The sequence below is a fragment of the Cherax quadricarinatus genome, chromosome 72, assembly GCF_038502225.1.
Source record: "Cherax quadricarinatus isolate ZL_2023a chromosome 72, ASM3850222v1, whole genome shotgun sequence".
In the NCBI taxonomy this organism is placed as follows: Eukaryota; Metazoa; Arthropoda; class Malacostraca; order Decapoda; family Parastacidae; genus Cherax; species Cherax quadricarinatus.
The window spans coordinates 2391492-2404361 of NC_091363.1; the positions used below are offsets into that span (position 1 = coordinate 2391492).

The 12870-nt window shown below is 37.5% G+C and overlaps 1 protein-coding gene across 8 annotated transcripts in view; it reads left to right on the forward strand.

Annotated features, from left to right (window-relative positions):
- LOC128705978 (eukaryotic translation initiation factor 4B) overlaps positions 1 to 12870 on the forward strand; it is a 75553-nt gene that overhangs the window by 39692 nt on the left and 22991 nt on the right. For all 8 annotated transcript variants that reach the window (XM_070100288.1, XM_070100290.1, XM_070100291.1 and 5 more), the window contains 2 exons: positions 3732 to 3885; positions 9122 to 9295. In XM_070100288.1, the coding sequence (XP_069956389.1) occupies positions 3732 to 3885; positions 9122 to 9295 (328 nt within the window). The remainder of the gene's footprint in view (positions 1 to 3731; positions 3886 to 9121; positions 9296 to 12870) is intronic.

Below are 12870 nucleotides of genomic sequence, written 5' to 3' on the forward strand. Positions count from 1 at the left end.
ATATAAGAACAGCTTTGCAGTGTTCTTTCAACCCCTTGTGCCTTTAATTGCTGTTAGAAAAGTTCATATTTCTTGTATTTTTTTTTTTTTCATCTTATGTGGTTGTCTTCTCTTTTTTGATTTTTGAATTTTATATTCCATTTTTGATATATGTACATTGTAAAAAGACTTTTTTTTTTATCTTTCACAATCATGTCTTAGTGTCTAAAGGCCACTTTGAAGTTTGTTAATATAGCATGAGCATTTTTCACTTCTTTTTTTTTTGTCCATTTTTGCACATAGGTTTTATCACATTTTATATTTATATTGCTCTTCTTTTTAATATAGTTAAGTCCCATTAAATGGCACTTAACTACATTAAATTCCATTGCCCTTATCATTTCATTTGGTCATTTTATCTTGTGCATAAAATTTGTAAGTCCTCTTGGTAGAATTGTTATATGAATTACAAAGATTGAGGCAGTGTTAAGCTTGAGTCTCACTGGTGATACACTGGAACCTCAGTACTCAAACCTAATTCATTCTAGAAGGCTGTTCGAGCCCCGATCCGTTCAAGTCTCGAGCAAATAATTCCCAACCAATTTTCTTTTTGGTTGGTTGTTATCACTAATCTTCGTAGTCCCCATGGTGACTTATTTATACAAATAACATAAAAAGAAAATGCAAAGAATCATGAAATAGTTTAGAGCAAAGTTCTGGCAGGTTGTGCTTGTTTGGTCGAGTGTTGAGCTTTGTTCGAGTAGGGAGCTGTTTGAGTACCGAGGTTCCACTGTATTTTCATTTCAAACAGAAAATTTCTGTTGTATTGTATTTTATTCCCCTTATGTTTTGTAGTTTCCATACTAGTATTTCGGGGGGAACTTTTTGAAATCTTAAATAACTGCAATCTGCTGGTCTGTCTTCACTAAGTTGTCATTGGTGTAGTAGTACTACACCAGTACAGAGCATAACTTCTACAACCTATTTGCTAACCTCTGGCCCAAATCTTGGTCATGACCTACTTCCACTAGTGGGTCCCGCCTGTGACAGTGCCTTCAACTTCTGCACCTTGTTTGTCTCCAGTGAATAAGTGTCCATCCTTTGCCCCTGCTTCAGATTCATCAAGACTAAGGCACTGAACACTTTCTAAAGGCTGAGGGACTGATTACCCTATCTTCTGTATATAATCTCAGCTTTGAATTAAAAAGTCACTGGTTGCCAATATATTTTCAGAATAAAGATACCGAGGTTTTTGCACACGTCTATTTCACCAACATTATCATTAGTATGACAATTTTTTTTTTTTCTGGAATTATGCTTGATGGAATCCCCCAGACTGAAAATACTTTTTAGTTCTATTTTTAAGTCAGTAATAATGAAGTAGGTGATTGATTTTTATAGAAAAATTATTCTGGCATCCTCCTGTTTTAGGCTAGATTTACAATACAACATTCCACTTTTCATTTACCGAAGGTTTGCAGATAGAAACATCGGCATCCAGGCATAATGTATGCTGGTAGCAGCCGAGTTCATTAAAGATGATTGAGCATAATCTTCAAATTTGTGGCAAGAAAGAATGCCAGAACAAAGGTACAACTTTGTCATTTCCTGAAATGAGTGTCAAATAAGCAGGTTGTGATGATTAAGTAGGCTTGCATGCCAGTGGTAGCAACATTCTGGTTGATCAACTAGTCACTTATAAAGTTTGGCCGTAGGTTGATCTCTGGGAATAGAACAAATCTTGAAAATAGTCATAGATGTATCACAGTATTTATTTTTTTTTTACCCATTTAATGAATATTCTTTAGTGCTACATAAAGTACAAACCCTTAAATATAATAATCCCTTACACCCATGGCTGGGCATAAAGGATTATTATATTTGAGGTCCCAGAAAATTGCATAAAAATTGGGATCTAGTATGCTTAAACTCATGACTTGAGACGTTACTGAAAAATCAGAAGTTCTTGCTACCCTTGTCTCAAGTTTATATAATCTCTTGTACCGTGTATTTGGATTTAAGGTATTGACACTTACTTTACACCATATTGCACATTACGTTGTTTTTAATTTTACCGAATAACTTGGAAGGTGCAAGCAGTAAATTTTCCACTATGAAAAAAATTATTCAGTGGTTACATAAAGAAAACATGAATATTGTACTGTGATCTGGCCTCTTTTCAAGACTTTTTCCTGTATTAAGTTGACTTGTTAGGTTTATGGCAATAATTACACATGTGGTTGGTGTTTATCATACAATTGAAAATTTGTATAATTTTGGGGGGAGACTTAGCACCCTGGAATTATGACTTAAATGACTTAAGTTAAGGTCATTAAGTGTTGTAGCAAATCTTAAAAATGTAATATGTTTGTAGCTAGTGTAAATTCAGGCAGATTCTACCTTAGAGGAAGGAACCTGTGTCTTGACACTCCAACTTGCTCAAGTTTCTGGACAGCTTGAGAGGTGGACAGCTAGTATAGAGTAAGTTGTAAGATAACAAAAAGGCACCTAGGCATGTCTATTCCTGTATGTTATGGCTCTTATTTTTTTCCCCACTGCCATAGTAAAGTGCTATGTAAATTGTGTAAGGTTTTAGTAATTTTTAGTAGAGTATGTAATATACACAAATGTGAATTAACCTGTTTTCCTTAATTTTGGATAATTTTCTAATGTACTCCTTGAAATGTTAATATAGGTAAGATTATCTTCCTGTAAGCTTCTCTCTCTCTCTCTCTCTCGTTCTCTCTCTCTCTCTCTCTCGTTCTCTCTCTCTCTCTCTCTCTCGTTCTCTCTCTCTCTCTCTCTCGTTCTCTCTCTCTCTCTCTCTCTCTGTCTCTCTCTCTCTCTCTCTCTCTGTCTCTCTCTCTCTCTCTCTCTCTCTCTCTCTCTCTCTCTCTCTCTCTCTCTCGCTCTCTCTCTCTCTCTCTCTCTCTCTCTCTCTCTCTCTCTCTCTCTCTCTCTCTCTCTCTCTCTCTCTCTCTCTCTCTCTCTCTCTCGTTCTCTCTCTCTCTCTCTCTCTCTCTCTCTCTCTCTCTCTCTCTCTCTGTCTCTCTCTCTCTCGTCTCTCTCTCTCTCTCTCTCTCTCTCGTTCTTTCTCTCTCGTTCTCTCTCTCTCTATCTCTCTCGATCTCTCTCTCTCTCTCTCTCTCTCTCTCTCTCTCTCTCTCTCTCTCTCTCTCTCTCTCTCTCTCTCTCTCGATCTCTCTCTCTCTCTCTCTCGATCTCTCTCTCTCTCGATCTCTCTCTCTCTCGATCTCTCTCTCTCTCTCTCGATCTCTCTCTCTCTCTCTCGATCTCTCTCTCTCTCTCTCTCGATCTCTCTCTCTCGATCTCTCGATCTCTCTCTCTCTCTCTCTCGATCTCTCTCTCTCTCTCTCTCTCTCTCTCTCTCTCTCTCTCTCTCTCTCTCTCTCTCTCTCTCTCTCTCATATATATATATATATATATATTACCATCTACTCTTTCTCTTCCCCCTCTTTCTTGTCTCTTTTGTTCCTCTCCTTTTTACAGTGCATATTGAACATTATAGTGATAGGCATTTTATACTTCCATACATCCTATGTGACATTGTTTTTCCTCTCCCTATATTCTGCAGACTCCTTGATGGAGAGATGTGGTATGAAATATGGACACTATGATAAAGACAAATGCAGTATAATGTGAAAGGCTTACATTATACTGCATTTGTGTCTTTATCCACATTCATTCCTTAATAATGTATATATATATATAGAGATCTATATGTATTATAGGTGGACGATTTGGAAGTGGAGGAAGTCGCTACGATGATGATCGCAGAGGTGGCAGTGGGGGTGGTGGTTTCCGTGAGGATAATCCTTGGAGACGGGAGCGTGATGGGCCAAGAGCACCATCTGGGGAAAACTCTCTGCCAAGGGAGCGTCCTAAGTTAGTACAGTATATTTTTTCGAAGATGCTATATTTTATGTCTGTGTGAGAAGTTAATACAGACATTTATTTTTATATTGTATTAGGGGCAGATTTTGACCTTCTGAGGCCCTATGCTATGTAAAATTTGAAGCTCCAAAAAAAATTTGGAAGGTGAACACGATAGTAATATATTACGAGGGGAGGCAGGGGCAAAAATTTGAGCCCCTAATCTATAGCTGAGTTAGTTTATGCATAAATCCAGTCATGCAGTATACACTGGCTGATATAATTCCTCTGTGCATCAGCTCTTGGAATCACTTCAGAGATCATTTTTGTGCTTTTATCTGAAGCTTTTATCTTTGATTTACTGTGGTGTTGGTTTTTGCATGGCTGATTAGTTTCTAATTTTTTATACAATTTCATCAAGAAATTTTATTTTAGTCGTATATTTAGTATGGTGTTTCATGCCATGTTATCTGACATTGGTTTTTAAGTAAGTTTTCATAATTTATGGGTGAATTTCATGCATTTACATTTAAAAAATACTAAGGAGCAACAAAAATGAGACTAGTGTGTTATAAGAGAAAGGAAGCTTAAATCAGTCTTTCCTAAACTAAGCTGATGCAAATACCATTGATATCTTTTGATATCAAGTGAAATATTTTTTTTTTTTTCAGAATATGCCTAACCAAATGCATTGGGGTTTAGTATATGGTCATCTAGTGTAGGCACGATGAAGGGTTCCTATTTGTTTAGTGCACTTTTATATGTGAATTTTTATGTTAGGATTTGTTTAGGTGAGAAATGCGTATTGATTTTTTCTATCTTTTTGGTTGAGGTGCAATGATGTTCAGTTTGAATATCACTTGTGTGTGTGAAGAATTGAGACACTTGTGCAACTTGCAATGATGTGATTTATTTAATTTGAAAAAAACAAAAACAAAAAAATTGCAGTCATAAGCTGGTTATCGGATATGTCTGTTCTGTTATCCAGCCATGTTTGGATTGGTCCTTTGACAGTGAAGTCCTGATAATAGTAAGAGAGCACAGAAGTTACTACATGAGTAAAATAATTCTCATGATTCTCACTTTAAGTGGGAAATACTTCTATGAAGTGTTGACTTTAACCTTCCCTATGTATCAATGTATCATGTAAAATGTCATTAAGATAGTTCAAAATTACTACATAATGCAGTACATAATTATATGGGTGACGGCACTCTTGGAATAAACTAAGAAGCTGCTCTGGTATAATTTGGGCACTTATTGAAGTCAGCAGAAAGAGGAATTTGCAAGATTCTCTTGGTTTCTGCCCTTATGACAGGTTTTTCACATCCAACATCACAGGCCAGGGTGTCCCATGCCTTCGTCAAAAGAATCCTGTGGTCTCCGTTTAAGAGGTATGACTGAGTGATTGTGTCGTGTGGGGTTCGGTAGGAGATTGATGGATAAGGTAAACTCGCTTGTTGGATGGTAACGCTATATTGTCAGACTGTGGTAATGGGAGATGGAGCCCAGCCTGCCATGTTCCGCCTTCTTCTATGCCTATGCGTCAACTGAGAGGGAGGCAGCTCGTCTCACTGACTCGTGCTGTATCCCGTGATGTCATACAGTCACAGGCCTAGGGAGCTTCTATATAAAGCACATGGATGGTACTATGATACTCAACTAATCTATACATACAACACATGTAAAGGAGGATCAGCAACTATGATAGCTCGGTCATGTTACGTATGTCGTCTCGACATACACTACTATGCTATATGCTATAGGCTGAACAGGCAGGTGGTTCTGGGCTGATTCTATACAATAACAAATTCATATACAGTGGAACCTCAAATATCGAACTTTCTTCGGTCCAGAAGGCTGTTCGAGTGCCACTACCGAACGAATTTATTCCCATCAGGAATAATGTAAATTAGATTAGACCATTTAAGACCCTCAAAAATACACTTATAAAAGCACTTACAAAAATACACTTGCATAATTGGTTGAGTTGGGAGCAGTTCGATTTTTGAGGTTCCACTGTATATATAACTTAGAACTAATGGATGGTATCATAATGGATGTTAACAAAATGAGTTTTACGTAATGGGTGTTAACGTAATCAGTTTTAACGTAATGCATTACAAACTATAAGAACAAATCATGGTACAATATGGATGGAATTGATCGATCGATCTGTATTCATGCACTCTACAGATTCTGAGGAAGAATAAATATATATATACAAGGTGAAATTAACAGCAAGGCATTTGGTGCACTCAGATCATTACTGTCAAATTCTCAGAATACGGAGGGAACGTGAACACGAAAAAAAATTTCTGAAAAACTGATCAGTTAATAACAAAGCACACAGTTGACAATTTCCTTCATCTCGGACATCTAATTATACAGGCTGTGTACATTTAAACCCAATTCTGCAAGAGTAAGGTTTACATAGGCAGAATGGTTATCATCTTTGGGTGGATCGAACTCTTCTGTGATGGCTAACACATGCCTTGACTGAGGACAGTCTGAACGAGTATCTACAAAAGATAAAGCTACATGGACGATCTGAATGAGTATCTACAAAAGATACAGCTACATTCACCTCCTTTACATGTGTTGTATGTATAGATTAGCTGAGTATCATAGTACCATCCATGTGCTTTATATAGAAGCTCCCTAGGCCTGTGACTGTATGACGTCATGGGATACAGCATGAGTCAGTGAGACGAGCTGCCTCCCTCTCAGTCGACGCATAGGCGTGGAAGAAGGCGGAACACGGCAGGCTGGGCTCCATCTCCCATTACCACAGTCTGACATATAGCATTACCATCCAACAAGTGAGTTTACCTTATCCATCAATCTCCTACCTAACCCCACACGACACAACTATGCTGACAATTGAAGTTATCCACAGGATCACTTCTTTGCAGAAGACAGGTGTCAGACCTTTTGGCAGCTTTAACTCTGTGGTGGCTGTTAAGAGGTTGTAGATATATCTGACATAGGCATGACACTGCCTGATAGTAAATTTCTCTGGCATGTCACTTGCTATAAGGGTATGGCGCTATTTATACTTAAGTCGTGGTAGGGCAAGCTGCAGGGGCATGGTATGTTGCCAGACATTTGCACAATTTTTGTACTCTGCCAGTCACAATGGCTCTTTTCTGTTTCAAAGACAAGTGCACTAACTGATTTATCAAAATATTGAAACGAGAAATTGCACTTTTTTGTCGCAGTGCAGGTTTTCACTCATGAGTGAGCTTATCAAGTTATGTACATCATAAAGCCCACTTGTGGGTGAAACGTCAATATAGATCTCACTGTTTTGTCTTTTTGCCATTTGTTAGCTTTACATCTTTTAATACACCCTAAAATTACCCTTGTTTTGGTTACACCATTAAAATTTCAAAATACAGTGGACCCTCAAATTTAGTAGTGCCTTTTCTGTATGCAAAACTATTTTTATTATCTGTAAAATGTATTGTTTGTTAATATTTTTGGGTGTCTGGAATGGTTTAATTGGATTTACATTATTTCCTATGGGAAATGTTAACAAAACATACATTTTATAGATAAAAATAGTTTTGCATACAGAAAAGGCACTACTAAATTCGAGGGTCCACTGTAATTGAAATTAACTTGCAAAATATTTTTGTGTACATTTAGATAAAATGCAGATGTATTTTTCATTCAGATTATTCTTTCACAAGAAAACCCTTCATTTTATTCAGGGAAAACCTTTCACTAAAAACCTGTTAATTGTTAAACTTCAAGAACAAGGATGCAGGGAGTCAGTGAAAGTGGTAGGCCTGTGTCTCATTTCAAACATGCCATTCATTAAACTACACTTACATGTAGATATTTGGGATAGGAATGGGTATATTATCAGTATATGACATGATATACTTATCATACTTAGGAGGTAGGTTACTGAAAGCAGTGAAGAGTTTTTACGAGGATAGTGAGGCTCAAGTTAGAGTATGTAGGAAAGAGGGAGATTATTTCCCAGTAAAAGTAGACCTTAGACAAGGATGTGTAATGTCACCGTGGTTGTTTAATATATTTATAGATGGGGTTGTAAGAGAAGTAAATACGAAGGTCTTGGCAAGAGGCGTGGAGTTAAAAGATAAAGAATCACACATAAAGTGGGAGTTGTCACAGTTGCTCTTTGCTGATGACACTGTGCTCTTGGGAGATTCTGAAGAGAAGTTGCAGAGGTTGGTGGATGAATTTGGTAGGGTATGTAAAAGAAGAAAATTAAAAGTGAATACAGGAAAGAGTAAGGTTATGAGGATAGCAAAAACATTAGGTGATGAAGGATTGGATATCAGATTGGAGGGAGAGAGTATGGAGGAGGTGAATGTATTCAGATATTTGGGAGTGGACGTGTCAGCAGATGGGTCTATGAAAGATGAGGTGAATCATAGAATTGATGAGGGGAAAAGGGTGAGCAGTGCACTTAGGAGTCTGTGGAGACAAAGAACTTTGTCCTTGGAGGCAAAGAGGGGAATGTATGAGAGTATAGTTTTACCAACGCTCTTATATGGGTGTGAAGCATGGGTGATGAATGTTGCAGCGAGGAGAAGACTGGAGGGAGTGGAGATGTCATGTCTGAGGGGAATGTGTGGTGTGAATATAATGCAGAGAATTCGTAGTTTGGAAGTTAGGAGGAGGTGCAGGATTACCAAAACTGTTGTCCAGAGGGCTGAGGAAGGGTTGTTGAGGTGGTTCGGACATGTAGAGAGAATGGAGCGAAACAGAATGACTTCAAGAGTGTATCAGTCTGTAGTGGAAGGAAGGCGGGGTAGGGGTCGGCCTAGGAAAGGTTGGAGAGAGGGGGTAAAGGAGGTTTTGTGTGCGAGGGGCTTGGACTTCCAGCAGGCATACGTGAGCGTGTTTGATAGGAGTGAATGGAGACAAATGGTTTTTAATACTTGACGTGCTGTTGGAGTGTGAGCAAAGTAACATTTATGAAGGGGTTCAGGGAAACCAGCAGGCCGGACTTGAGTCCTGGAGATTGGAAGTACAGTGCCTGCACTCTGAAGGAGGGGTGTTAATGTTGCAGTTTAAAAACTGTAGTGTAAAGCACCCTTCTGGCAAGACAGTGCTGGAGTGAATGATGGTGAAAGTTTTTCTTTTTCGGGCCACCCTGCCTTGGTGGGAATCTGCCAGTGTGTTAATAATAATAAATAATACTTAACATAACCTCTTCAGCAATATATACTGTAGTCCTATGTAACAATCTTTTCTTTTTCAAATGTAGATTAAATTTAATACCAAGAGGTGCTACTGGAGGTGAGGAGAAAAAAGAACAGAGCAGTAGTAGCAGTAGTGGCGGCGGCAGCAGCATCTTTGGATCAGCTAGACCTGTAGATACTGCAGCACGTGAGAAGGAAATTGAAGAAAAATTAACTGTGAAAGAACATCCTGTAAAACGGTCAGTATGGGATACTGTACTTCAGCATCTCTCTCTTAACAGTGTTACTAATGTCTTTGATAATTTTACTTTAAATTAAAAAATTGGTTTATTATGAAATAAGAAGCATTTTTTGTAAGGATAAACTTTTTAAATTTTTCCCTCTATAATGGTGAAGAAATGCTTGCAAGCTAAAAAAAAAAAAAAAAAAAAAAAATTCCAAGCTTCATTAAATCTGGTGATATTTAAAGAGGATCATTTATAATGCTTGACGATTTAAGTGTTTTTATGAATATCAAGTGCATGTGAAGTTGCTTTGTGTAGAGCTTATACAGTGGAACCTCGGCTTATGAATTTAATCCGTTCCGTGACCTTGTTCGTATCCTGATTTGTTTGTATGCTCAATCAATTTTCCTCATTTAAATTAATTGAAATGCAATTAATCTGTTCCAGCCTCTCAGGAGGCATGACAAAATAATGCTAATATCAACTGTATGGCTTAGTTATCTATCACAATTTATCTAATATGACATAATAAACAGTATTAACCCTTTCAGGATTGACAGGCGCTCTCAGAGACTTGTTCTCAGGGTCGGCCAAATTTAAAAAAAAAAATTATTTTTTCTCATGAAAAGATAGAAAATCTTTTCCCGATCATAATGACACCAAAAGTATGAAATTTGATAGAAAACTTAGGGAATTATGCTCTCGCAAAGTTAGCAGTCTCGATGTTTACGCATCGGCGATTTTGCCCACTTTGAGCCCTCTTTTCGGCCAATTCCAGTGTACTTGTCGACAAAAATCATAACTATTTTGCTAGAACTCCATTTTTTCTATCGAATGAGCACAAGAAACCACCCATTTACCGATTTCAGCTATCCAATACAGTGGGCAGAATTTAGCAATTCTGCCAATTTTACACAAATTTCAAAAGATGCCAATTTCCGAATAGGGTCCAGAATAAACAAGAAAGACATTCCTGGCACTAAAATAACATTTCCTCTGTTCAGTAGTCACGTCCCAATGCCCCCTCTTACATTCTTTTGCTTTCCACTTTGAATTTTTATTCTCACAAAAAAATAGAAGATTTACTGTTATGCAGAGTACTGCATTAGTGTAGAAATGGTATAAATAATATCAGCGCATTTGTGAAAGAATATTAGACTCACCAGTTGACGTGTATTGGACTCATAGCATGATTTGTTTACTTTTGAACTTTGGTAAAATCGAACATTTCTGCTACTTTGAGCTCAATTTCAAGGCACTTTTCTTTGTAAAACCAGTCAAAATCATCTCAATTTCTGTAAAATGTCTTCCATTCCATAAAATGAGACCAGGAAAACTAAAATACAAAAATAAATATCATAGGAAAATACTGGAAAGTCGCTGTTTTAATCCAAAAACACAGTCAAAGTTTTTTTTTTCTCATTACGCACTGTGTGCTGCAGGATTTTTTTTATACTGTGCACACTGACCACATAGACCCATTCTTTCATATGTAGGCCTAACAGCTTTCTCTCACTAGATTTGAGGGCGCTAGAATTTAGGTGTACTAGTACTTCAAAAACCTTGGTGCGTAAGCTGTACTAGTACGGCTGAAACCCTGAAAGGGTTAATAACATAGAAACAATACGTATATACTCTAGACTGAATAAAATAGGCCATAATATGGGAAGTGATGGCGACCCTGGCAGTGCTAGAAAGCATCCGCCATTTACTCTCCCACTCTAGTATCTTCCCAGTCCATAACCCCACACCTAGCTTGTGTTTATCTATGATTAGTGGTGAGGTTGTCACATATGTAACCACAGGTGTGGTCAAGACAGATGTATACACCTACCATCCGACTTACGACCTGCTCAACTTACGACCACTTGACTTACGACCGTGTTTTTTTATGCCAAATTTCTGGGAAATAAACAACTATTTGTGTTGTACACAGTGTTTATCCTAAACCTTACAGTATAAAATACAGTACTAACAGCATAAAAAGTAAAGTAAAACATGAAATACCAAAATAAAACAATAAAATAGTCATTACAAAAATGTTTTGTAGATATTCAGTAGTAAAGTTCGACTTACGACCATTTCGACTTACGACCGGTTTCTCGGAACCGAACTCGGTCATAAGTCAGATGGTAGGTGTATATAGGTGAAGACATGATCATTGTGGCTACAGTGGTGGTGGCATCCACGGCGGTGGCAGCGGCGGCGGCCACAGTGGCGGTGGTGGTGGCTGCCAGCTGCCCAACTCTGTTACTGCCTTCTTTGTTTCTCTAGCTTTTTTCATAGTTTCTAATCGCTTCTTGCTGATTGTATGCAAATACTGTCTCTTTGGGCAAGGCATTGTGTAAGAAATTTGTACAATATAAGACAAAATTATGCATTCCAAGGGTCTGCTGTGGTCACTCAGAGCAGCACACCTCTTCTTCCTTTGACTCTTGGTCAGCACTGAGATAGCCGTGGTCATAGCAGCTGTACCTACAGCCACCCAAAGGGTTACCAGTTTCTATTTTGAAGTATTTGGAACAAAAATATGAAAAAAAAATTACTAAAATGTCTAAAAATGACAACATATTATTATTACTATTGTATTATTAATATTATTATTATTAGTACATATTATTATTATTATTATTATTATTATTATTATTATTATTATTATTATTATTATTATTATTATTAATTTAGAGAACTGGAGCACAGATTCAATTCCCTAGATCAAGAGCCCATCACCACGTACGAACTAATAATATTTATTTTAACTAAGAATAATAATAATAATGCAATGTAATAGCAATAATAATAATAATAATAATAGGTTGGTAGACAGCAACCACCCAGGGAGGTACTACCGTCCTGCCAAGTGAGTGTAAAACGAAAGCCTGTAATTGTTTTACATGATGGTAGGATTGCTGGTGTCTTTTGTCTGTCTCATAAATATGCAAGATTACAGGTATGTCTTGCTACTTCTACTTACACTTAGGTCACACTACACATACGTGTACACGTTTATTTATACACACTCATCTGAATTTTCTTTGATTTTATCTTAATAGTTCTTGGTCTTATTACTTTTCCTTTTATATCCATAGGGAAGTGGAATAAGAATCTTTCCTCCGTAAGCCATGCGTGTTGTAAAAGTCAACTAAAATGCCGGGAACAATGGGCTAGTAACCCCTTTTCCTGTAAAGATTACTAAAAAGAATAAGAAGAAAATTGTCAAAGTGGGAAGTCTGAATGTGTGTGGATGTTGTGCAAATGATAAGAAAGAGATGATTGTGGATGTTATGAATGAGAAGAAACTGGATGTCCTGGCTTTAAGTGAAACAAAGCTGAAGGGGGTGGGAGAATTTCAATGGAGAGGAATAAATGGGATTAGGTCAGGGGTTTCAAATAGAGTTAGAGCTAAAGAAGGAGTAGCAATGATGTTGAAGGATAAGCTATGGCAGGAAAAGAGGGACTACAAATGTATAAATTCAAGGATTATGTGGAGTAAAATAAAGATTGGATGTGAAAAGTGGGTTATAGTAAGCGTGTATGCACCTGGAGAATAGAGAAGTGTAGAGGAGAGAGAGAGAGAGAGATTCTGGGAA